This window comes from Ammospiza nelsoni, chromosome 9 (genome assembly GCF_027579445.1).
Source record: "Ammospiza nelsoni isolate bAmmNel1 chromosome 9, bAmmNel1.pri, whole genome shotgun sequence".
NCBI lineage: Eukaryota > Metazoa > Chordata > Aves > Passeriformes > Passerellidae > Ammospiza > Ammospiza nelsoni.
Window position 1 is genome coordinate 8,080,511 of NC_080641.1, and position 19,933 is coordinate 8,100,443.

The 19,933-nt window shown below is 45.4% G+C and overlaps 2 protein-coding genes across 2 annotated transcripts; one reads left to right on the forward strand and one right to left on the reverse strand.

Annotated features, from left to right (window-relative positions):
- Window positions 1-494: 494 nt before the first annotated feature.
- Window positions 495-4,384, reverse strand: CENPL (centromere protein L). The gene is made up of 4 exons (XM_059477995.1): window positions 4,241-4,384; window positions 3,871-4,122; window positions 2,372-2,914; window positions 495-1,536 (listed from the first exon to the last, which is right to left on the reverse strand). Exons 1-4 carry the CDS (start codon window positions 4,361-4,363, stop codon window positions 1,465-1,467), a joined length of 990 nt encoding a protein of 329 aa, XP_059333978.1. The 5' UTR covers window positions 4,364-4,384; the 3' UTR covers window positions 495-1,464.
- Window positions 4,385-4,525: 141 nt separating this feature from the next.
- Window positions 4,526-19,647, forward strand: DARS2 (aspartyl-tRNA synthetase 2, mitochondrial). The gene is made up of 17 exons (XM_059477996.1): window positions 4,526-4,723; window positions 5,778-5,877; window positions 6,612-6,678; window positions 6,927-7,028; window positions 8,121-8,216; window positions 9,593-9,716; window positions 10,912-10,958; window positions 11,642-11,748; window positions 12,503-12,572; window positions 13,119-13,298; window positions 13,648-13,755; window positions 14,929-14,991; window positions 15,160-15,312; window positions 16,162-16,380; window positions 17,292-17,402; window positions 17,619-17,694; window positions 18,745-19,647. Exons 1-17 carry the CDS (start codon window positions 4,654-4,656, stop codon window positions 18,930-18,932), a joined length of 1,881 nt encoding a protein of 626 aa, XP_059333979.1. The 5' UTR covers window positions 4,526-4,653; the 3' UTR covers window positions 18,933-19,647.
- Window positions 19,648-19,933: the final 286 nt, after the last annotated feature.

Consider the following 19,933-nt stretch of genomic DNA (forward strand, 5'->3'; position numbering starts at 1 on the left):
GAGCTGAGCATTAGATTTAAAACTTAGCCCTGGGTTTAACAGTCCTATTTTCAAACCAAATACAGGTGCCAGTTATTTCCAGACCTTCTACTCCTTTGTCCAGTGCTCTTCTGACCCCAGAGAGCAAACTTTGTCTGAGATATTTCTAATAAGGAAACTAAAGCACCAGAGGTGATAGTTTAAGTAGCTGCTGAGCTGTCAGGACCTTCAGAAGATCACTTAGCTGCTTTTACCAGGGTAAGAATTACAGACTTCAGCCTTAACATGCAAAAAAAATCCATCTTCAATTAGTAAAGAATCTGAAACCATGTGCATGTTTCTTTGCTTAATTCTGGAAACAGGTTGGGAACTAGGCATGCAGTTATGTCATGTGTTAGGCAGTTTTACACTGGGAAGAGAAAGGAAACTTGCACCCCTATTTTAGGAGAAGGTCATGGTACAAATCAGCTCCCAGAGGTGCTGCACAAGTGTGAAGCAAGAAATTAGACTTGGAATTTTGTTGCTCAGAGAAACATTTAATAAGTAACAAGGGGTGGTTTGATCAGGTAAGCTGTAATTGGAAATAAGCTCCATGCAAGGATATATTTAATTAGACAGTGGTGGTCTTTCCTTAAGAAAAAATAGATGGAAAATATTTTCTTTATTTAGTACTGTATTACAAAAATCTCTCAGCAGGTGCTACTTTCTGTTCCTTAAATGTCCCTCTGACCTCTTACCTGCTTCAGAAGGGAGGGAATCCAACATCAAATTCTAGCACACAGCTCCAACCGAGAGCTCTCTGGCCTACAGGATTACATCCAAGATTACAAACATCAGGACAAAGCCCATTAACTATCAAGTTTATCCACACTTTTCTATCTGTCAATGTGCCTGGGAGGACCAGCAGGCTGACAAGTGCCTCATCTCCAATTTCATGCCCAATTGGAACATAAATGAACATTATCACCATTACCAAGTACCCTTAACAAGCTAAAAAAGGAGTTAGAAACCTGGATTTTTCTGCCCTGGATTGTACAGCATGCATCCTTTCTCAGGTGTGCTGAACTTTGCATTTAGGGTAGCCCAAGAGTAGTCACAGTTTAGGCAAGGTCTGCATAGCTTATGCTGTCCAGTGAAAACCAACTCAGAAACAACAGAAATACCTGCCAGGGAGTTGCACCAAGAACTTGCACTGTTTGTCTCTGAGCTGATACCTGCTCATAAATGAAATTAGTGACTCTGAGAAAACAAAGCTGCTCAGGAAGCTGCCACAAGTTTGCATTGCAGCCCTTCTTCAGGGCCAAATGTCTGCTTGACTTGGCTGTGCATGGAATTACACAGCCAAGTGCTGGAGTCACAGTCTGTCCAAAGTCAGCCAGAATGAGAGGAAAGAAGATGCTGCAGGAGTGAGTTTCCTGGGGGTTTCTCAGCACAGACTGTCCAAACAGAAAGCCTTTTGAGTATGAAGAGCTACTGAAATGGCTCTCACTGTATCTGAGAGATTGCAAGTTCAGTCAGTAGCATCAGCACTCCAGGCAGGTACTGGCTGTGTAGAATCTGCAAAAAAAAAAAAGAGAAAAAAGCCTGTCAAAGCAACAATTGCATTTGCCAGATTTCCACACCCTGAAGCCCTGCTTGGAAGGAAACTACCAAGTGTTCTGTGTGTTTATTCAGCTGCTCTGTTGTTGCTTTACTTCTCCCATACTGAATATGACTTGAATACTTGAATCCTGTCCCATTATGAAAAGCCATATCTGAATTTACACAGCACACATTCCACAGGAGCACCCTTCAGAAAGCCTGAGATATCTCTGTGTACTTAACTGCAACAGGAAAAGTTGTTTCAGGCAATTTTAAGCTATTGCAGATAAAAGCAAGCAATGTGCTCCTCATCATAGGGTAAATTTAAACAACTGCATTTACACAAACTGTCCTTTAACCCAGAAGAAAATACTGTATTGCTTGAAGAATTAATATTCTGAGGTTTGAAGGATATTGGAGATAACCTCTGTAGAAAGACCAGCACCTTTATGAAAAGGTTTACATGTGAAGGAGTCTTCTGCCTATGTCTTAATAACTACAATACTAGAAAGCTAGGAACTTTTTGTGAAGTTTGAGATCTTTTTAAGTCCAAAATGACTTTTTTTATGGCCTAAGAAACTTTCCTGTTCATACCACAGCTAATACACCTATTTCTGCCCCAGGCACATATCTTCTGCTGCAACACAGTAATATAATACTATACTGGCAGCTGCCCCACCTCTAAAGATAAGTATGACTAGTAAAAGCTGAGGGTTTAACAATTCCTTGTAGGAAATCATGCAAAAGAACCATGAGACTTTCAGGTACAGCTGTTTAATTTGGCCAGCATTAGAACAACTAAGGGCCTCACCTTTACAATCCCATCACAGTGTGCCGAGGCAATGGCTGTGGAAATCTTCACCAGCTTTGCAGCTGACAAGTGGATCTTGAAGTGCCTGTGGAAGTGAGCATAGAGGCAGTCCATGAAGACATCCACCTCCTCGTGGGTGATCTCTCCCGGCGTTTTTTGCACCGTGTCCCACAGAGCTTTGGCATCCTCCGGGTGGATGGCGTAGGAAATATCCAGCGGCTGCGCCAGGCGGGGCACGGAGAAGACGAGTTCCACGGCAGAGGCAGCTCTGTCCAGCTTGCAGCCAGCCCACATGGCCACCATCCAGCTGAGGTTCAGGGGGCTGATGGCCAGGCGGCGGAAGCAGCAGTCGAAAGTCTTCTGGAACCAGCTGCCCACCAGGGCCGTGTAGCTCTCGGCGCCGTGGCTCAGGAACAGGGGCAGGCAGGTGAAGTGCTCGGGCACGCTCTCGGAAAGCTCGTCTCCAAACACGGAGCAGAACCAGCCCAACCACACGGGTTTGTCCTCAGAGTTCCTGGAGGAGCTTTGTGACCTCGAGGAGAGCTGTGATGGGGAGAAGAAGCATTGCAATGTTGAAAAGCAAGTATGGCTTTTTTTTTTTATCAGCTAAAAACAGATAGTGATTTAAAGTTTTAAGACTTTATTACAAGTGGTTTTTTTTGCCTTGCGTCAAACATATACAATTATTCAGTCTATCCATGACATCTCTAAAAGCTGAATTCAATTATGTTGAAAACAGCAGAAAAAGCACTTTTAAATTGCTTAGGAACAGTCCTGAGATCTGAGTTTCTGCTGCTTAACTCCCATGGTACATCCTACAACCATTGCCACAATGAACCTGACATTTCAGTAGCACATTCCACTTGAAGCAAAGCATTTCAGAAATATTAAGTTCTGCTCAAGAAGTGGGATTATGCTTTATCCAGGAAGAAAAATAACCCATCCAAGTCCTGGCAGTAAATTGCTGAGCTAAAACATCAGACAGAGATTGCTATGTATAGTTGTACTGTATAATATAGATAGATATTGCTGCTGTTTAACTATATAGATGCTATTAAAAAGTTGAACTCAAACTTGCTCTTTATTGTATGCATTGCTTAGAGGAGATCACAGAATCAATTAGGCTGAAAAAGACCTCTGAGGCCATCAAGTCCAGCCTGTGACCAAGCTCAACCTTGTCATTAGACCAGGCTTTTGACTGTGTCACATCCAGTCTTAACTTAAACACCTCTAGGGACAGTGACTCCACCACCTCCCAGGGCAGCCAATTCCAATGTCTAATCATCCTTTCTGTAAAGAAATTCTTCCTAATGTCCAACCTAAACCTGCCCTGGCACAGCTTAAGCCTATAAATGTTCAGTTTCACTTAAAAATAGACACGATTCAGTTTCATTAAACCACAGTGGATGCCCCACTAGCTATTCCACACAGCTAGGGTTTAACTTCGGGGCTTCCTTTCAAGACAGAGCGTTCCATCAGAACAAAACCAGCGCCCTCACCTGCACGAGGAGGGCAGCCTGGTCCAGCTCGCTGCCCCTGATGTCGGCAAGGCTGGACAGGGCCACCTTGATGTCCAGCTCGACGCCCACCTCCACCGCCAGCCCCTTCTGCTTCTCGGCGGCGATGAAGGCGCCCAGCAGCCGCGCGTAGTCCCTGAGGCGGGCGCGGCGGAAGCCGTACAGAGGGGTCACGCTGTACAGCGTCCAGGCTTTCCGCAGCAGGAACGCTGTTTTCTGCGGGTCAGCCTTTTCCTAGCGGGGAAACAAAACAGAAGGAATAAGGTTCAAGTTTGACTTTCCCGCGCGACGCAGCGCGGCTGCGGGGACACGGAGGGAACACGAAGGTGCCACCACCCGTGCCTCCCCGTACCTGAGAGCACAGCGCTGGCACAATGAGGCGGCCATGGCTCCGTCCGAAGGGCAGAGCCCGGGAGAGCCGCCTGAGGCTGGGCAGGGTCCGCGCCGCGCCGTCCTCGGGCGCTTCCTCCGCCATGACGCCCGCCGCGGCGCCCGCGCGCCTCGACCCGCCGGCCGCGGCGCCCGCCCGCGCCCCTCGGCCCGCCCGCGCCTCCGCTCGCCTCGACCCGCCCGCCTCCGCCGTTCGAACTTCTTCCCGTCGGCCCCAGCGCCGGGGGCGCGCCCCTCCGCCATCTTTGGGGCGGGCGGCGCTGAGGGAAGGAGGCGGCCCTGGTTTCCCTTTTTTCCCCTCCGGAGCTCACGTTTTTCGCTTCGCGCAGATCCGCGGCGCTCCTCCCCGTGTTTCAGGCTGAGGGGCGGCTGGGGATGGCGCTGCCCCGGCTGCTGGTGCGAGCGCTGCACCGGGCGGCCGCTGCCGCCGCACCTGCGGCTCCAGGTGAGGAGGAGCGCTGGTCCCGTCCCCTCGAGGTTTGGGTCCTTTTTCTCCCGGGGTACAGGTCAGGATAGTCCCCAGAATCGATTAATATCACAAGTTATTTTCCCTGTATCAGTTTACTAAGTGTCTTGTAAATCTCTTCTAATTCTAAAAGCGATCATGAAGAATTATTTATATAAGACCAGGTATTGGTATCCTTCAGGCTTCTCCTTGCAAACCGAGCCTCTTGCACATTGTGTAAGGGGTTGTGAATGGATCTATGAGTTAGGCCATAATTACAGGCACACGGGGGTCTGTGCAAACCTTTCTGTAACCATTGTTGAGGCCTTCTTCCAGTTGTTTCAGGCAGGAGCTAATAAATTTACACCTCCATGGTGAGTGTCCTCCGTGTGTGTTGAATTCTTGGTTTGTTAAGCCCTGTTCTGCTGTGTCACCGCTAGGAACTGCAGTGGCAGGACAAGGGGGAATGGCTTTGAGCTGAAGGAGGGCAAGTTTGGGTTGGATATTGGAAGAAATTCTTCCCTGTGAGGGTGGTGAGGTCCTGGTCCTGCTGAGAGGAGCTGCAAATTCCAATTCCCTGGAAATGTCCAAGGCCAGGCTGGATGGGGCTCTGAACGACCTGGAATAGTGGAAAGTGTCCCTGCTCATAGCAGGGGGGTAGAATGAGATGAGCTTTAAGGTCCTGGAAACCCAAACTATTCTATGATTCTAGATTTAAATGTGGAATTGTCAGCACCCCTTAGGATTGATCTGTGACTTTCGCTTCTCTTGCTCCTAAAATGTGCAGGGAAACAGTTTGCAGCAAGGCTATGTTCAAGTATCTTTATGAACTGAGAAACAGAAAAAAATCCCTGTTTAAGTTACATTTAGATTAGCTTAATTTCATGTTTATGACATAGACATAGTCCGGATCTAGATAAGAAGTAACTTCTCCATATATGTACAAATTTTATTGGGAGGGAAAACTCCATTTATTCTGTTTCATCTACAAAAGCTATGAGAGATTATGTATATATATATAAAATATATATATATTTTTTTTAATTTATTTAAGACTTCAACAGTTTTGTCACTCGGACCAACACATGTGGAGAGCTGCGTGCTGCTCACGTGGGACAGAAGGTGACCCTGTATGGATGGGTTCAATATCAAAGGTAAGTGCAAACCATGGTGAAAATGGAGATGATTATTTGTCACATCCACTCTGAGCTGTGTTTCATCCAGCATTGCTCTCCAGTGATGGGTTAAAAAGTTTTTTGGTTTTAGGAGGTCCTGAGTGTCTCATCTTTGAGCAGTTGTGAATGGGGACCCAGGAAAAGGAGTTAGGATTATTGTAATGTGGTCATGGTGATCTTGTTTTTAAAGACAGCAGAGCATGTCCCATTGGGCAGTTTTTTGATGGATAAAGCACAGTGGCAGCTGTCCCTGCTGCAGCTTGAACAAATCAAGGTTTATGGCTCTGGGGCTGGCAGTGTGGATTGTTCATGTGGAACTTTTTATGGGACGAGTGTTCCCCTTCTTGACTTATTGGATTTTGTTGTTGTTGTTTTTATTCCACATGAACTTTAGGGTTTTTTGCTCATTTGTTTTTAGCTGAATGATGTTTCCCAGCAGGAAAGTTCACATGTCCAGAACCCCAGCTCTGTATGCATGAAAGCTCAAGTTAAAATTCTGCTTCTCCTGGCTATTTGTATGTTGTGTGAGGCTGATCACAAGGTGAAATGAATTGTTCAGGTGTGGGAAAGGTGTCCATCATTCAGTACTTGTGAGTGCTTTGGGATGAGTTGCAAGGTACTGAAAGTGTAGCCGGTTGCCATATGCTTTAAAAAGCAGAAACTACCAAATCTGTGAATAAAATGTTCTTCCTTTTGTGCTTTTCATGGATCAGACAAGGCCTGTTTCTGGTTTTGAGGGATTTCCAGGGACTCACCCAGGTCATCATTCCTCAGGATGAGGTAAGTGCTACCAAAACATGAATCTGTGTTTTTATTTTTCCTTTGGTAGCTTGGCTTCAGCAGCCACTTTGCCAAACTGAGTGCTCTGAGTCACAAATAGATTGCGGTGTCGTGAGAGCCCTGACCTGACCCTGCAACAGAAGCATCAGTTCCCCCTGCCTTAAGAATGATTTTGGGTTTAATTGCTTGGCCTCAGTGCCTTTGTGCTGTTCTTTGAGTTCCTCTGAGGTTGTATCCTCTCCCTGCAGGCACATTCCCACGTGAAGGAGCTGCTGTCCAATGCCCCACTGGAGTCTGTGGTCAGAGTCACCGGGACAGTGTCCCCCCGGCCCCAGGGGCAGGAGAATCCGGTGAGGATGGGGTCAGGGGGACTCCCAGAGTTTTTATTCCTTGAAGGAAACACCTCTGGATGGTGGGATTATGGTGGGCTTTGTGTCAGAGCATTGTCACAGATTCTGCTTGTGTGACAGCCCATCCTCAGATAGCACTGATGTCACCTCACACTGTGTCAGATAACAGGAGAATCTCAGAGCACATTACAGGCACACACAAATTAAACTGGATCCCAGCCCTTTGCAAGGATAAAGCTGGCTTTTCCAGGCTTTCAGAGTGTGGTGGGAATTGCTTTTGCTTGAAAATAAATATTGTCGTGTCGAGTTCCACCTGTTTATTGATTCTGCTGGTCTCCCAGCAGAATAGGAATATTCTACTGTAGGAAAATCCTCTGTATAGGGAACAGAGGTTGAATAATTTTTTAATGTTCTGCATTCCTCAGCTGTCATTGTAATCAGCTATAGACTGATCTTTCAGGACTGTGCATATAACTGGCAGGTCTAAAAAGAGGATTGTATTTATGATCATAGCTCCTTATAGCTCTATCTTTTAGATATCCACTTAAAATGCAGGCTTCAAGCAATGCCTTTATTTCTTTTATTAATTTCTTTGTTTTGGGAAGGTTGTGTGTCCTTTCCCTTGCTAAATAGTGGAAGTCCTGCAGGATCAAGTGAACTTTGCTGTGCCTCAGTGCTACGTGAGGGGAGCTGCCTGTCCTCCCTGGGGATGGAGTCAAAAGAAGACCAGTTCTGAGAATTGGTGTTTAGAACTGGAAGTTCTGAGAAGTTCCTCTAATTTGCCTTTTTTTGACTCATATTAAGGGCTGCTTTTGCTCATGTTCAATGAAACCTACACTGTGTGGTTTTGCTGTTTATTGACCAGTATGCTACTGGGAAAGAAGCTGCCATCTTTGGTGAGGTGGCTTGTGTTTCTCTGAACAGAAGGGAAACCTAGAAGAAATCTGTCCTTGGGAGAAACTCTCTGATTTATACTCTGTGTTAGAAGGCAGGGAGGGTAATCACATTGTTTTTTTTTTTCCCCTTTGAGCATCTGTGAAATACCTTTGTCGAACTGTTTTGAGTTTTAATTTTTTTGCCTTTTTGTTCTAGAAAATGCCAACAGGGGATATTGAAGTGAAGGCAGAGACTGCAGAGATCCTAAACTCCTGCAAGAAGCTGCCTTTTGAAATCAAGGATTTTATCAAGGTGTGTTTTTCTTATCAAAGTGGCGGCTTTTCACTAAATTGGGAATTTGCCCAGGGTGATAGTAAAACATCTGAGAGCTGTGTCTGGTTCTTCCCACTTCACTTGGGAGGAATGATGGTATTTAAAACAGAGGTGGTGTTTGTTTGCTGGGAGGATTTATTTCCAATTAGAGCTAAGCAGAAAACAGGGCTTGAATGATTCCAGATTTCTGGAAGCACTGATGGCAAAGGAAAGAGTGAAAGAAATGGGGTGTCTTGGTTTGGAAAGATAGGAATCTGCTAAGGAAGGCAGGAGCCTCCCCTGAAATGGAGAATGTAAACCCTCCCCACATCTCCCAATTGCTATAAATTTTAAATTAAGGGGCTCTCAGGCAAAAATATGTGAGCAGGAAATAACAGTTCTTTAATAGAGAAGAAAAAATAAAGAATAAAATAAACAATGCAGTACACCAGAACAACACTGACAGAGTCAGAACCCAGCCTGACACCCTGTGGGTCAGGGTGTTGGTGGCAGTCCCATTGGAAATGTGGCTGCAGTCCTCCTGCAGTGTCAGGGGTGGTTCTGGTGGAGCAGGGATCTGTAGAGAAGGATGGATTCTTCCTCTGAAGATCCAGGGGAAGGAGAGACAGCTGCTGTTCCTCTGGGGAATCCAGTGGAGAAGCCGTGCTGGTGTCTCAAAAACCTCTGGATTATATCTGGGTAGCAGTGCTTGAAACCTCAGATTGTATCCACGTAGGAATGTTTGAAACCTCAGATTGTATCCAGGCAGGAATGCTTGGCTCCTCCCTCTGGGCTCATATCTCCCAATGGGATACTGTAGTTCTTATCAGCCATGCAGTGACATTCAATAGTCTGTTATCAGCAATGTCCCCTCCCCAGGGAGGTGTGAATGTGGTCACTCAAAGAGAGAGATAAAGCAAACTGCCCACTTGACAAAGACAAATGTTTTCAATTACCATATAGATGGTAACTGAAAACATCTTGCATTGCCATCTTCAACATAGGGCTATGCTGGGTTTTTGAGTTTGAAATGGGGCTGTTTTATTTGATTCGTGGAACCCCAGAATGTTTTGGGTTTGAAGGAACCTTACAGATCATCCTTTTCCAAACCCACTGCCATGGGTCGGGTTGCTCAGAGCTTCACCCAGCCTGGCCTTGAACGCTTCCAGGGATGGGGCAGCCCCAGCTTCTGTGGGCACTTTGGGTTTTTTTCCAAGCAATTGCCATATTTGTGTAGGTTGTGCGTAACGGGCGCATTGCGGCAACCGAGCATCACCGTTTATTTATCTTCTCCTTTTTCTCTGTGGCTTTAGGATCCCTTCACTGGCCATGCAGTTTGAATTTTGTCCTTAACCCCGCCCCTCTCTCGTCCCCAGAAGTCGGAGGCGCTGCGGATGCAGTATCGGTACCTGGACCTGCGCAGCTCCCGGCTGCAGTGGGTGCTGCGGCTGCGCTCCCGCGTGGTGATGAGGATGCGCGAGTACCTCTGCAACCTGCATGGTGAGGGAGCTGCTTGGAGCAGCAAACATTCCTGCCACTGTCATGTCTTCTGAAAAATCCCCTCACCAGGATTGCTTCTCCTGGGAAAATGGAAGCCTCAGAGAAAAAACAATATTATCTCATTTGCTTCTCCCTGTTTTGCTGCTTTGGAATTTGGCTGGAGATCGTTTATGCAACAGGTGTATGTTTGATTGGTTTCATGTGAATTGTTTTTAATTAATGACCAATCACCATCATCTGTGTCAAGAGAATTAACATTTCAGATGGAGAATTACATTTTCAGCCTGTTTGGAGTCCTCTGTCATCAACTGACTCTGAGGAGTCAGTCATGAGTTTTTCATTCTCATTCTTGTTAAGCCTTCTGTCTATATCCTTTTTTTAGTATAGTTTTAGTATAATATAATATAATATAATATAATATAATATAATATAATATAATATAATATAATATAATATAATATAATATAATATAATATAATATAATATAATACAATAATATGCCTTCTGAGAACATGGGGTCAGATTCTCATCTCTCACCTCGTCCTTGGGACCCTCACAAATTCAAGACATTCCAGCTCTCCCTGCTGCTTTTTCCTTGTGCTGGCAGAGATTCCTAACCAACTTGCTGCTCCAAACTGGTCACACTTAATAAGAAAATGTCTGCTTATGGTGGGGTGGGTGCTACTTCTTCATCAGGCCTGAAGAAGCTGCCCACAAAAGTTGTGGCTGCCCCATCCCTGGAAGTGTTCAAGGCTAGGCTGGATGAAGCTCTGAGCAGCCTGTTTCAAATTAGCTGTTTCCAATGAGAAAATACACTTTGCAGGTAGTTGCCCTCTTTTGGTCACCCAGTTGAGGCATGTCAGAGGGATGGATTTTGTTTAGGGCTTTTGCTTCTCTTAAAATCAGGATGTGCATTTTGGAAAATCAGTGCTTGGTTTAGAATAGATAGAGAATTAACACATTTTCAGCCTGTTTGGAGTCCTGTCATCAACAGTTCTGGCAGGACATCAGAGTAGCTCAGAGCCTTTAGATCTGTCATTACAGGAATAATTATTAGAAGTAGTAAAGTGTGCTGGTTTTGGAGAGGCTCCATGGTGTGCTGCACGACCTGATATTTTGCTGACTAACCCTACTCTAGCCTACTCTGTCATGTTAGTTCTCCCTCCTCTCAGCATATTCTGTGTTTGTTCCCCAGGGTTCGTGGATGTAGAAACTCCAACTCTGTTTAAAAGAACGCCAGGGGTATGTATGTGATGCTTTTTGGCCTCCTACAGCTGCACAGTCAGGGCTGAATCATTTCCAGTTGCCACTCAGTATTTGTTGCTTTTCCCTTGCTAAATAACAGCTTGTGAAACTTCTGATATCCTCCCCAAATTCTTTTAAACGTAGAGGGAGATAAAGGGGAGAGATGATAATTCATGTCTTAATTTTGAACCTTCAAACAAGATAAGCTTCTGCCTTGTAGAGCACATGTTGAATGCAAGTCTACCCTGGGATTATAAACCCAAAAAATTTGAAAGCACTGTCTTTTCAGCATTTATCTCTTAACCAGTAGGTTATTGTAGAGATCATACTCAAGTAAATTAAATTTCTGATCTTATATTCATTTCTTTCATTTCAAAAATAGTCAGAGAGAAGAGAGCTGTAGCTGAGGAATTGTTGATGCAGCTACCCTGGAGTTCTTGCATTTAAACCCCAGTCTTGGATGGTCTATTATGCATTAGGCTCTCAGAGAAGAAGGTAGAGAATTCTCCTTTCAGATATTTTGGACCAAGTTGCTTAACAGATATGAAGTGTAATGTGTAAACAACCATTTCCTCACATGTGGGATTTCATAATGGGAGAAGTAGGTCCTTTCCCCTTGCTCTGTTAGGAATTGGGGCCACTTACTTGCTGAACTCTGTAAATTTTCTTTCTGATGCCAGGGAGCCAAAGAATTCCTTGTGCCCTCGAGGGAAGCAGGCAAGTTCTACTCTCTGCCACAGAGTCCTCAGCAGTTCAAGCAGCTCCTCATGGTTGGAGGCCTGGACAGGTAAGAGTTTCTTGAACTCCTGTTCTCTGCATGTTCTGTCTAGGGTTTGATTGCTTTATCTTTGAAGTTTAGAAACTTTCCAAAAAACCTCACTGGCAAGGATTTGTGTCTTGAAGAGAGATCCTTAAGTATTTAAGACTTTACAGTCAGATGAAATGTATCCTTCTGGAAAGCTGAAATCTTTACTGCTGTGTTAAATGCAAACCTGATCTGAAGCAGAGCCTTCCTGAAGGGCAGAAGATTTAATGTGTGATGAAAGCTGCTCCAGGAGTAACCTACAGAATTAATTGAGGTGAGGCTGGGCAGCTGAGCATGACTGCGACAAGGAAAAGCATGTCAGGGTGCCCAAGTGCAAAGCTTTTAATTGGGCTTACTTCTCCAAATCAAATGGATGAACGGGGAGACAGACAATTGTTCACACAGTGAACTGCAGGCCAGGTTTGTCTGAGAGCTTTGCATGGCTGTTATGAGAGTCCTGGAGTGGAGTGAAGGTGGAATAAAGAGCTGAGTGTGCTGCCCTTGGGGGACAGCTCACCTGGCAGTCTCCAGTGCCTCTGGAAGATATGGAGATGGATACTGCTTGTTATGATTCCATTCTTTTGAAGGGATGGGAACAAAGATCATCTGCTGTGGGAGCAAAGCCCTCTCTTTCTGGTTTACTTCTTTTTTTCCTTCTCTTTGTGTGCTCAGTTCTATAGCCACAGTTGAGTTGAGGATACTTTAAATCATGGTCTAAGTCACAGTGTCACTGCAGGTACTTCCAGGTCGCTCGCTGCTACCGGGACGAGGGGTCACGGCCTGACAGGCAGCCAGAATTCACCCAGGTAATCACCAGCCTCTGCTGCCTTGCTGCTGCTTCTCACCCCAAGTGGCTCAGAGCTGTTTTCCCTTCTGCAGGCTTATTCTGTGCCAGTCTGGTGCTGCTTTGGTGTGTGTTTCACTGGCACAGCCTTGGAAATTGGTGTGGGATGAGTGCGTGGTTCCTGTCCTTGGCTGCTGCAGTGCCTCAGGTGCAGATGTGGGAATTGCGCTGCAGCAGTGATTTTACTATGATGATACAATCTCCTCCTGTCCTGCTAGGGCAGACATCCCATTCCTCAGCCTTGAAATCCCAGGCTGAGTTAGCCTGGTTCACTCAAGGCCGCTTCTATGTCCTTGTCATCCTTACCTCATTCACTCTCTGAGGAGGTTGTTGGCTGAGTCATCAGCCTGGAGGGTGATCCTAAACACATTCCTGGCCTAATGCAGTCATGCTGTGATGTCATTTTGTGTATTGTTTCTTGTTCTGCTGGCTATGTACTCACAAGAAGCACCGTGAAAGCACAACCTGTAGCTAATGTGGAATTCCCCCCCTTGTTCTCTGTTTTAAGATAGATATAGAGATGTCATTTATAGATCAAGCTGGGATCCAGAGGCTCATAGAGGGCCTCCTGCAACATTCCTGGCCTGAGGAAAGAGGCTCCATTGTGACTCCTTTCCCTTCCATGACTTATGAGGAGGCACTGGCTGAATATGGGACTGATAAACCAGACACTCGCTTTGGGATGAAGGTGAGGATTTGCCCATTGAAAGCTTGCAGCTTTTCCTTTCAGTCAGTGTTTTAATAACCTTTGGATCATGGACACATGGTTGGCTGGAGTTTTGAGTGCTGTAATTTACCCAAGGTGCCTGTTCCGTTGTTGCTGCTGTAAAAGTGAGGATTTAATCAGTTGACTGAAAAATATATGTTCTAATAAAACTTGATTTTAAAGGTGATGTAGGGAGCAACGTATCTTGACTATTTTAAAAGCAAAATCTTCAAAAAGGGAATAGTGTTGAAGGTGTTAAGACACGGATGCAGGAATTTTTGCTTTGTATTCCTACCAGCAGTGCTTTTTCCTGTGCTCTCTCCTTTGTCAGATTGTGGATGTCAGTGAGGTTTTACGAGGATCAAACATTCATTTTGTGCAGAATGCCCTCAGTTACCCACATGGCTCCATCAGAGCCATTTGTATCCCTCAGGGAGTGGTAAGTGATGCTCTTACATCCTGTTTATGGTTTGTGTGGAATAAATAAAATGCTAATTTGAATTCCTTTGTTGGTATGGAAATGTTCCTTGCTATTTCTGGTGTTCTTAAGGGAGCTTGGGATTGGTTGTATTCCGTGTTAGGTGGGGCTGAGTGGTGTTAGAATAAAAAGGGAACAGGAAGAGTATTTTATTCTTAGGAAGAGGAGGAAAACAACAGAGCTGCAAGATCTCATGAGGATAGGGAACCCTCTCAGGTATCACCTTGCTTTCTGTCAGCTTTTTGATGTGCATCTCAATAATAAATTATGCCTTGTGACAGGAGATTTGTCCTGGGTAGGGGCTGGGCATGGCACAGCTCTGGGATAGGCAGAGAAGGATCAGATGGTTCCATGTCCTTCTCTTGTTTGCTTTAGCTGCATTTTTGGGTACAATTTGTGTCTTGTCATGGACCAAAATCAAAGTTTATAATAGATGTGGAAGACTTTTGACACAGTCCTGCATTTTGGCAAGGAAACAGATTTAATTCTGGCTGTAGACATCTTTGTAGCTTGGGTAGTATGGAAAAAACAAGTCCTCTAAAAACTGAGTTTTATCTGGGGAGCAGGGCTTTGTGGCCATGGTTTCCTTTGGGATTCCTTTCAGTTTGGCACAAAGTGCAAGTTAGTGGCTTCCCACGAGAGGGCACAGATGTGTTTGTTAGAGCAACACAAAAGTGTCATCTAGACCCACCCTAAACACTGGAGTAGCTGAAAAATAATCAAGATCGTGATGCAGCTCCTCATTTACTGCATGGCTTTGCATGCAAGAGTCAGCCCAGTTGTTTTTTCTCTGTTCTTCCTCCAGTTTGAGCTCTGCATTCCCCATCCACAGTGTGATGGTGTAGCCTTGTTTCTTCAGGCTGGAGGCAGTGACCTGACCCTGCTGACCAGATACATTTATTTGTGAGAGGGGGAAAAAATGTGTAGATCTGGAGGGGTCTTTTCCTGAAAGAAGCCCTCAGAGCAGACACCCAGCCCAGTGCTAAGGACCCTGTCCTGTTCCACAGCCTTCATAAGAACTTGAACTGGAAACAAAAGAATTGAGATGTTTGCAACAGCTTAATCAGTAGATTTGATATCTAGTCAAGTTGTCCAAGCTGATCTTTGCTGTGTCTTCTCTTGCTCTTTCCCTAGAGGTATCTCACAAATAAAGACTTGGGATCATTGAAGGAGTCTGCAAAATCCCAGTTTAACCAGGTGAGACAGAAACTCTCCTGAGGCTTTGAGAATGGTGAGTGACAAAGTGTGATAAAGGCAGAGGGAGGTAGGAGAGCAGTTTTTAATAGCTGAGAGAGCCTGAGCATGTAATGCTTCAAGTCAAGAGAGGGCAGCACTGCACTGAACATACCCTTAACCTTTCTCCAGGAAATCATGGAAATTATCTGCAGACCTGATGGAAGCTTGAAATCTCTGCTTACCAAGTTCCTCAGTGAGAAGGAGCAGTCAGAGCTCATCCAAGCACTGAAGATACAGGAGGGTGATGTGGTGCTGCTGGCAGCTGGAGAGCACAAGCAAGTGGTAGGAGGCTTTTCTTGGGTGGCTCTGTGAGTTGAATGTTGCTGATGATGGTTTTGATGTTATCTCACCTCAGTCTGATTCTTCTTATTATTAAAATAGGTCATCGTTTAATTTTCTCTTTCTCTGGAACGGCAGCTATAGCAACAGCAGATAAAGCATGAAATGTGCCTATTACTTTCATGGCCCCCAGTCAAATTCTAGGCAGGACTTGTAACTTAAATGAAGCCTGAAATGTAAAAAACCCTGCAACAAATCAGTGCCTTCTTTTTTTTTAACTTCATTTTTGAAGCATCAAACAGATTGGAAAATGAGGTCAACTAGGTAATTGTGTCTCCCACAAGTGCATGACTTATTAGCAGCAATGGTGAGAGATTCTGTTTCCACCCTTCTCTCTATTCTTGCCAGCAGATGTTACTGGCAAGAGCAGAGAGAAATAAAACAATAAAACAAAGCATTGTTTTATTATAAAGTGTCACGCTTTGCTCAATAGCCAACATTTTGTTGTATTCACTTCTGTGCCTTCATTTCTCAGTCTGCAAAGTGTGGATCTTACATGTGGTCCCCCAGTTAATCCAGGTTAGTCTGAGAAAGTTCTGAAGATGAAATAGCTGGAAAAACACGAACTTCCAAGCTCCTTACTTGGTGTCTATCAAACCCTGGTGTTGCTGCTGCCTTGGTAGGAAGGTGATACGTTTCAGAATATGAGGCTAAAGTGTTCAAGGCAGCAATGCATTCCAGCTGATGCTGTCTGTGGTACTTCCTTCATGGAACACTCTGCCTGGTGGGTGTTTGAGTGAATTCCTGATGGTGAAACCACCCTGGCTGACCTCTCCCTTCTCTCTGTTGCAGTGCTCTGCCTTAGGAGCCTTGCGCTTGTTGAGTGCCAGCCTCCTGGAGGCAGCTGGGCTGGCACTCCGTGATCCCACAGCCTTTCACTTCCTCTGGGTGGTGGATTTCCCCCTCTTCCTCCCCAAGGCTGAGAATCCCACTGAGCTGGAATCTGCTCATCACCCCTTCACTGCCCCTCATCCTTCAGATGTCAGCCTCCTGTATTCTGATCCCACAAAGGTAACCAGCTTCATGCCTGCCGTGCTGGCTCTTTTACATGGAAAACCAGGGTAGCAGCAGCTGGGTTTAGTGTAAAAAGAGATGTTTCATGGGACTGACTGCACAAGGAAGATGTAGATATGTTGGAATGAGTCCAGAGGTGACTGCTAAGATGATCAAGGGGTTGGAGCACTTCTGCTGTGAGTTAAGGCTGAAGGAGCTGAGGTTGTTCATCCTGGAGAAGAGAAGGCTCAGGAGCAACATTGGAGTCCTTTCCAGTGCCTAAAGAGGCTACAAGAGAGCTGGAGAGGGATATTTTGCAGGGGCAAGCAGTGATAGGACAAGTGGAAATGGTTTTAAACTGAAAGAGGGTAGACTTAGATTGGTATCAGGATAAAAATCTTCCCTGTGAGGCACTGGCACAGATTGCCAAGAGCAGCTGTGGCTGCCCCATCCCTGGCAGTGTTCAAGGCCAGGCTGGCAGGGCTTGGGGCAACCTGGGGTAGAGGAAGGGGTCCCTGCCCATGGCAGAGGGTTGGAACTAGAGGATCTTTAAGGTCCCTCCCAACCTAGTGTGATTCTATGATCTTGTATGTGTCTGGAAGAGATGGCTTCCTGATTACTGCAAATAGCAAATATTCACATGTGCCCCAGCAAAAGGAGCTGACAGAAAACCAAAATCTTATATTCTGACCTATCTCATTTGCTTCAGGTTTGATAAACCTTTCAAAAGGATTTGTTCTCCTCCCACATCAGTCAGAGGCACCCCATACCTCCAGCAGGACTGACACCTGAACTGCAATGTACCCCTGAGAGAGCAGTTTTACACCTTCCAGGGCTTCATTCCCAGTGTCTTTGAATCTCTGTGCAGGTTGTTTCTAGGTGCAGCTGTGGGCCAGCCTCACAGAGTGCCTGTCCCTGTCTCTCTGCAGGTCCGTAGCCAGCACTACGACCTTGTGCTAAATGGCAATGAGGTTGGAGGTGGCTCCATCAGAATTCACAGTGCAGAACAGCAGCGTTTTGTGCTGGAGAAAGTGCTGAAGGTAACACCTACAGATGCCTCTAAGGATCTCTTGGAGATTTAAAAGCACAGATTAATTGAAATATTAATTACATAGTTTGAAAGAAACACTCATCTTCTCAGATAAAGACATAACTCCTAGCCCTGAGCAATGGATGCTTTCATTGTAACTTCATCTTGTGTTGCTAACAGGAGGAGCATTGCTTGTCCAGTGACACCTCTTAATGTGATTTTGCAGGAGGACTCTGAGGTGCTTTCCCATCTGATTGAGGCTTTGGAATTTGGAGCTCCACCTCATGGAGGAATTGCTTTAGGTAAGTGATCTGTAGTTCTACAGATGCAGGTCTTCAGTGGGATTTTTTTTTTTTTTTTTTTTTTTTTTTGTTTGTTTGGTGGGTTTTTTTAATACTAGATCCAGGGAACAAGGCTCATGGTTGTTAGGAAAAGCCTTGCTGCTTCCATCTCTGCAGCAGCTTTGTGAAAAGAAACAGAGGTCTGGTCACCAAGAGCAGAAAGTTGGGCTGTTCCTCTCCAGAGTCACAGTGGGGTTTAGGTCTTAAGCAAGGACATTGGTGGCTCTAAGGATGGTCCTTACCTGCTGATCTGCAAACCCTGTATTCAGTGAGGTTGAGTCAGCTTTGTTCCCACTCCTGTGCAGCCAGAGCAGGATCCCTGTGCTGCCTGCCTGGAGACATGGGACAGAAATGGCACTTTGTGTTTCACACCCTTCCCCTCTGCTGCCATCTCACTTCCCTTCTCTCCTCACCTGTTTTGCTCATTAGTTTAGAAAATGTAGGGGTTTGGTTTTTTCCCTAGAACAATGCAAGTTCATGCTTTAAAGAAAGAGGGGGAAAAAACCCAACCAACCAACAACACCCTCCCTACACTCACCAAAATAAAAAAGCCTACAAAGAATGAAGTTATCTTTTTAACCTGGGGTCTTGCAGTTTGACTTCCTCCATCCAGTCACCCAGAGCCTTTTGTTCCTCTTGAATTCTCAGTAGTTGTAATCCTTCCAAACTGCTTGATGCAGAGCCCTGAGTTGTAAAGCAGAGCCCTGCCAGTGTTCTGCCATTCAGCTGCCCAAGTTTTGTTATGCTGTGTTTGTAAGCCCTTAGTGTGTTACAGAGCTTCCTGCAATATTGAAAAGCTTTATTTTGGTAGACATTTCTGCTCTCGAGGCAAATCTCTTTCTCTGCTACCAGCTGAGATTAATTTTTTTCCTCCCTTACTTGCTTCTTGCTTCACTCTTTTTCTTCAAGCTCAGTGATATTACCTCCTCAATCTTTCTGATTTTTCTGACTCAGGGGAGGTAATACAGAGCCATAACTCAAATGTTTGACCAATTTGTTTTCTGCTTGTAGGACTTGACAGGCTGATCTCTCTCATTGTTGACGCTCCAAGTATCCGGGATGTGATTGCCTTTCCAAAATCCTTCAGGGGACGAGACCTGATGGGCAATGCTCCAGACTATGTCACTCCAGAAGAGCTGGAGCCATATCACATTCAGGTTTCCTGGCCTCTTGAGGAGAAAGAAGCAAAGAAAAACTGACTTCACACCAGTGGTGTAAGCTGATCTGATCAGCCAGAGGTGGTTACAGCTTCTAAAGGCCAGGATTCAGTGCAGGAAATATCAGCTGCTGTGGCAGGGTGGGGACAGTCCAACTCCACTGGGCTGGATGGAGTGGGAGGTAGATAAGGGATCTTCCTGATAGGAATTATCTTTGGGAGGTAATGGGAAGGACATGCCAAAAAGCAATAGCAAAGAATGTAATTTTAGCATAGGATATTGAGACTGTTTGCTTTAGTGTGTCATATTGGAAGGAAGATGGGTTCTGGTTTTTCCCAGTTTTTACATGTCCCTTGTAAAGTATTCCTCCTACAATCTGGAGGAGATAGTCAGCTTCCCTGGCAGGAATTAAATCATGATCCTCATTAAATTACATCAGCTGAGCACTGTGACAATAAAACTGCTGGACCAGGAGCTCTGAACACTGCACAGCCAAACTTTCAGCTCAGCCAGCAACTTGTCTCCTGATGGAGGATACAGATCATGCAGAACTTTGCCATGGGGAATTCTCACTCAGCTGTGTTTTCCCTTTAAAGGAGAGGGAGAGAAGCATGGATGATGTTTGCAACAGTTGTCCTTGTAATACTCATTGAAGATGTGTTGATCTGTCTTTGGGGCCTGTGGTCCTGGTGCTTTCAGCACAGTCATTCAGGAGTTTGTATGTTTATAAATAAAGTTTACCTGGCAGTGTGGTTTTGCCTGAGTGTAGCTTTGGGTTTTCTCTACAACAGCAAGCTGTCAGTTTGGCTTTGTGACCCCTGGCCCTTCCAGGAGATGACAAGAAATCTGTGGGAGCACAGCATGAGCTTCTGTGAGCTCTGCAAACCTGCTGCTGCAGTGGTGGTGAGGCAGCAGCAATTTCCTCCCAGGGAACTGATCATCCCTGTCCCACACTAGAACATCCACAGTGACTGTTCTGAGGAGAGGTGGAGGTAAAGAAACTGAGGAAAAGAGTTTCCTTGATGAAGCTGGTGCAAAGGAAG

Bases quoted from the DNA above. Each gene is read 5' to 3' on its own strand.
- CENPL (XM_059477995.1), bottom strand. From the start codon at position 4,363: ATGGCGGAGGAAGCGCCCGAGGACGGCGCGGCGCGGACCCTGCCCAGC. The intron at 2,915-3,870 runs GTGAGGGCGCTG...TCCCCATCACAG, and splicing joins AGGCTGCCCTCCTCGTGCAG to CTCTCCTCGAGGTCACAAAG. The intron at 1,537-2,371 runs GTGAGGCCCTTA...TTTTTTTTGCAG, and splicing joins ACTGTGATGGGATTGTAAAG to ATTCTACACAGCCAGTACCT.
- DARS2 (XM_059477996.1), top strand. From the start codon at position 4,654: ATGGCGCTGCCCCGGCTGCTGGTGCGAGCGCTGCACCGGGCGGCCGCT. The intron at 4,724-5,777 runs GTGAGGAGGAGC...AATTTATTTAAG, and splicing joins CGCCGCACCTGCGGCTCCAG to ACTTCAACAGTTTTGTCACT. The intron at 14,992-15,159 runs GTGAGACAGAAA...ACCTTTCTCCAG, and splicing joins CAAAATCCCAGTTTAACCAG to GAAATCATGGAAATTATCTG.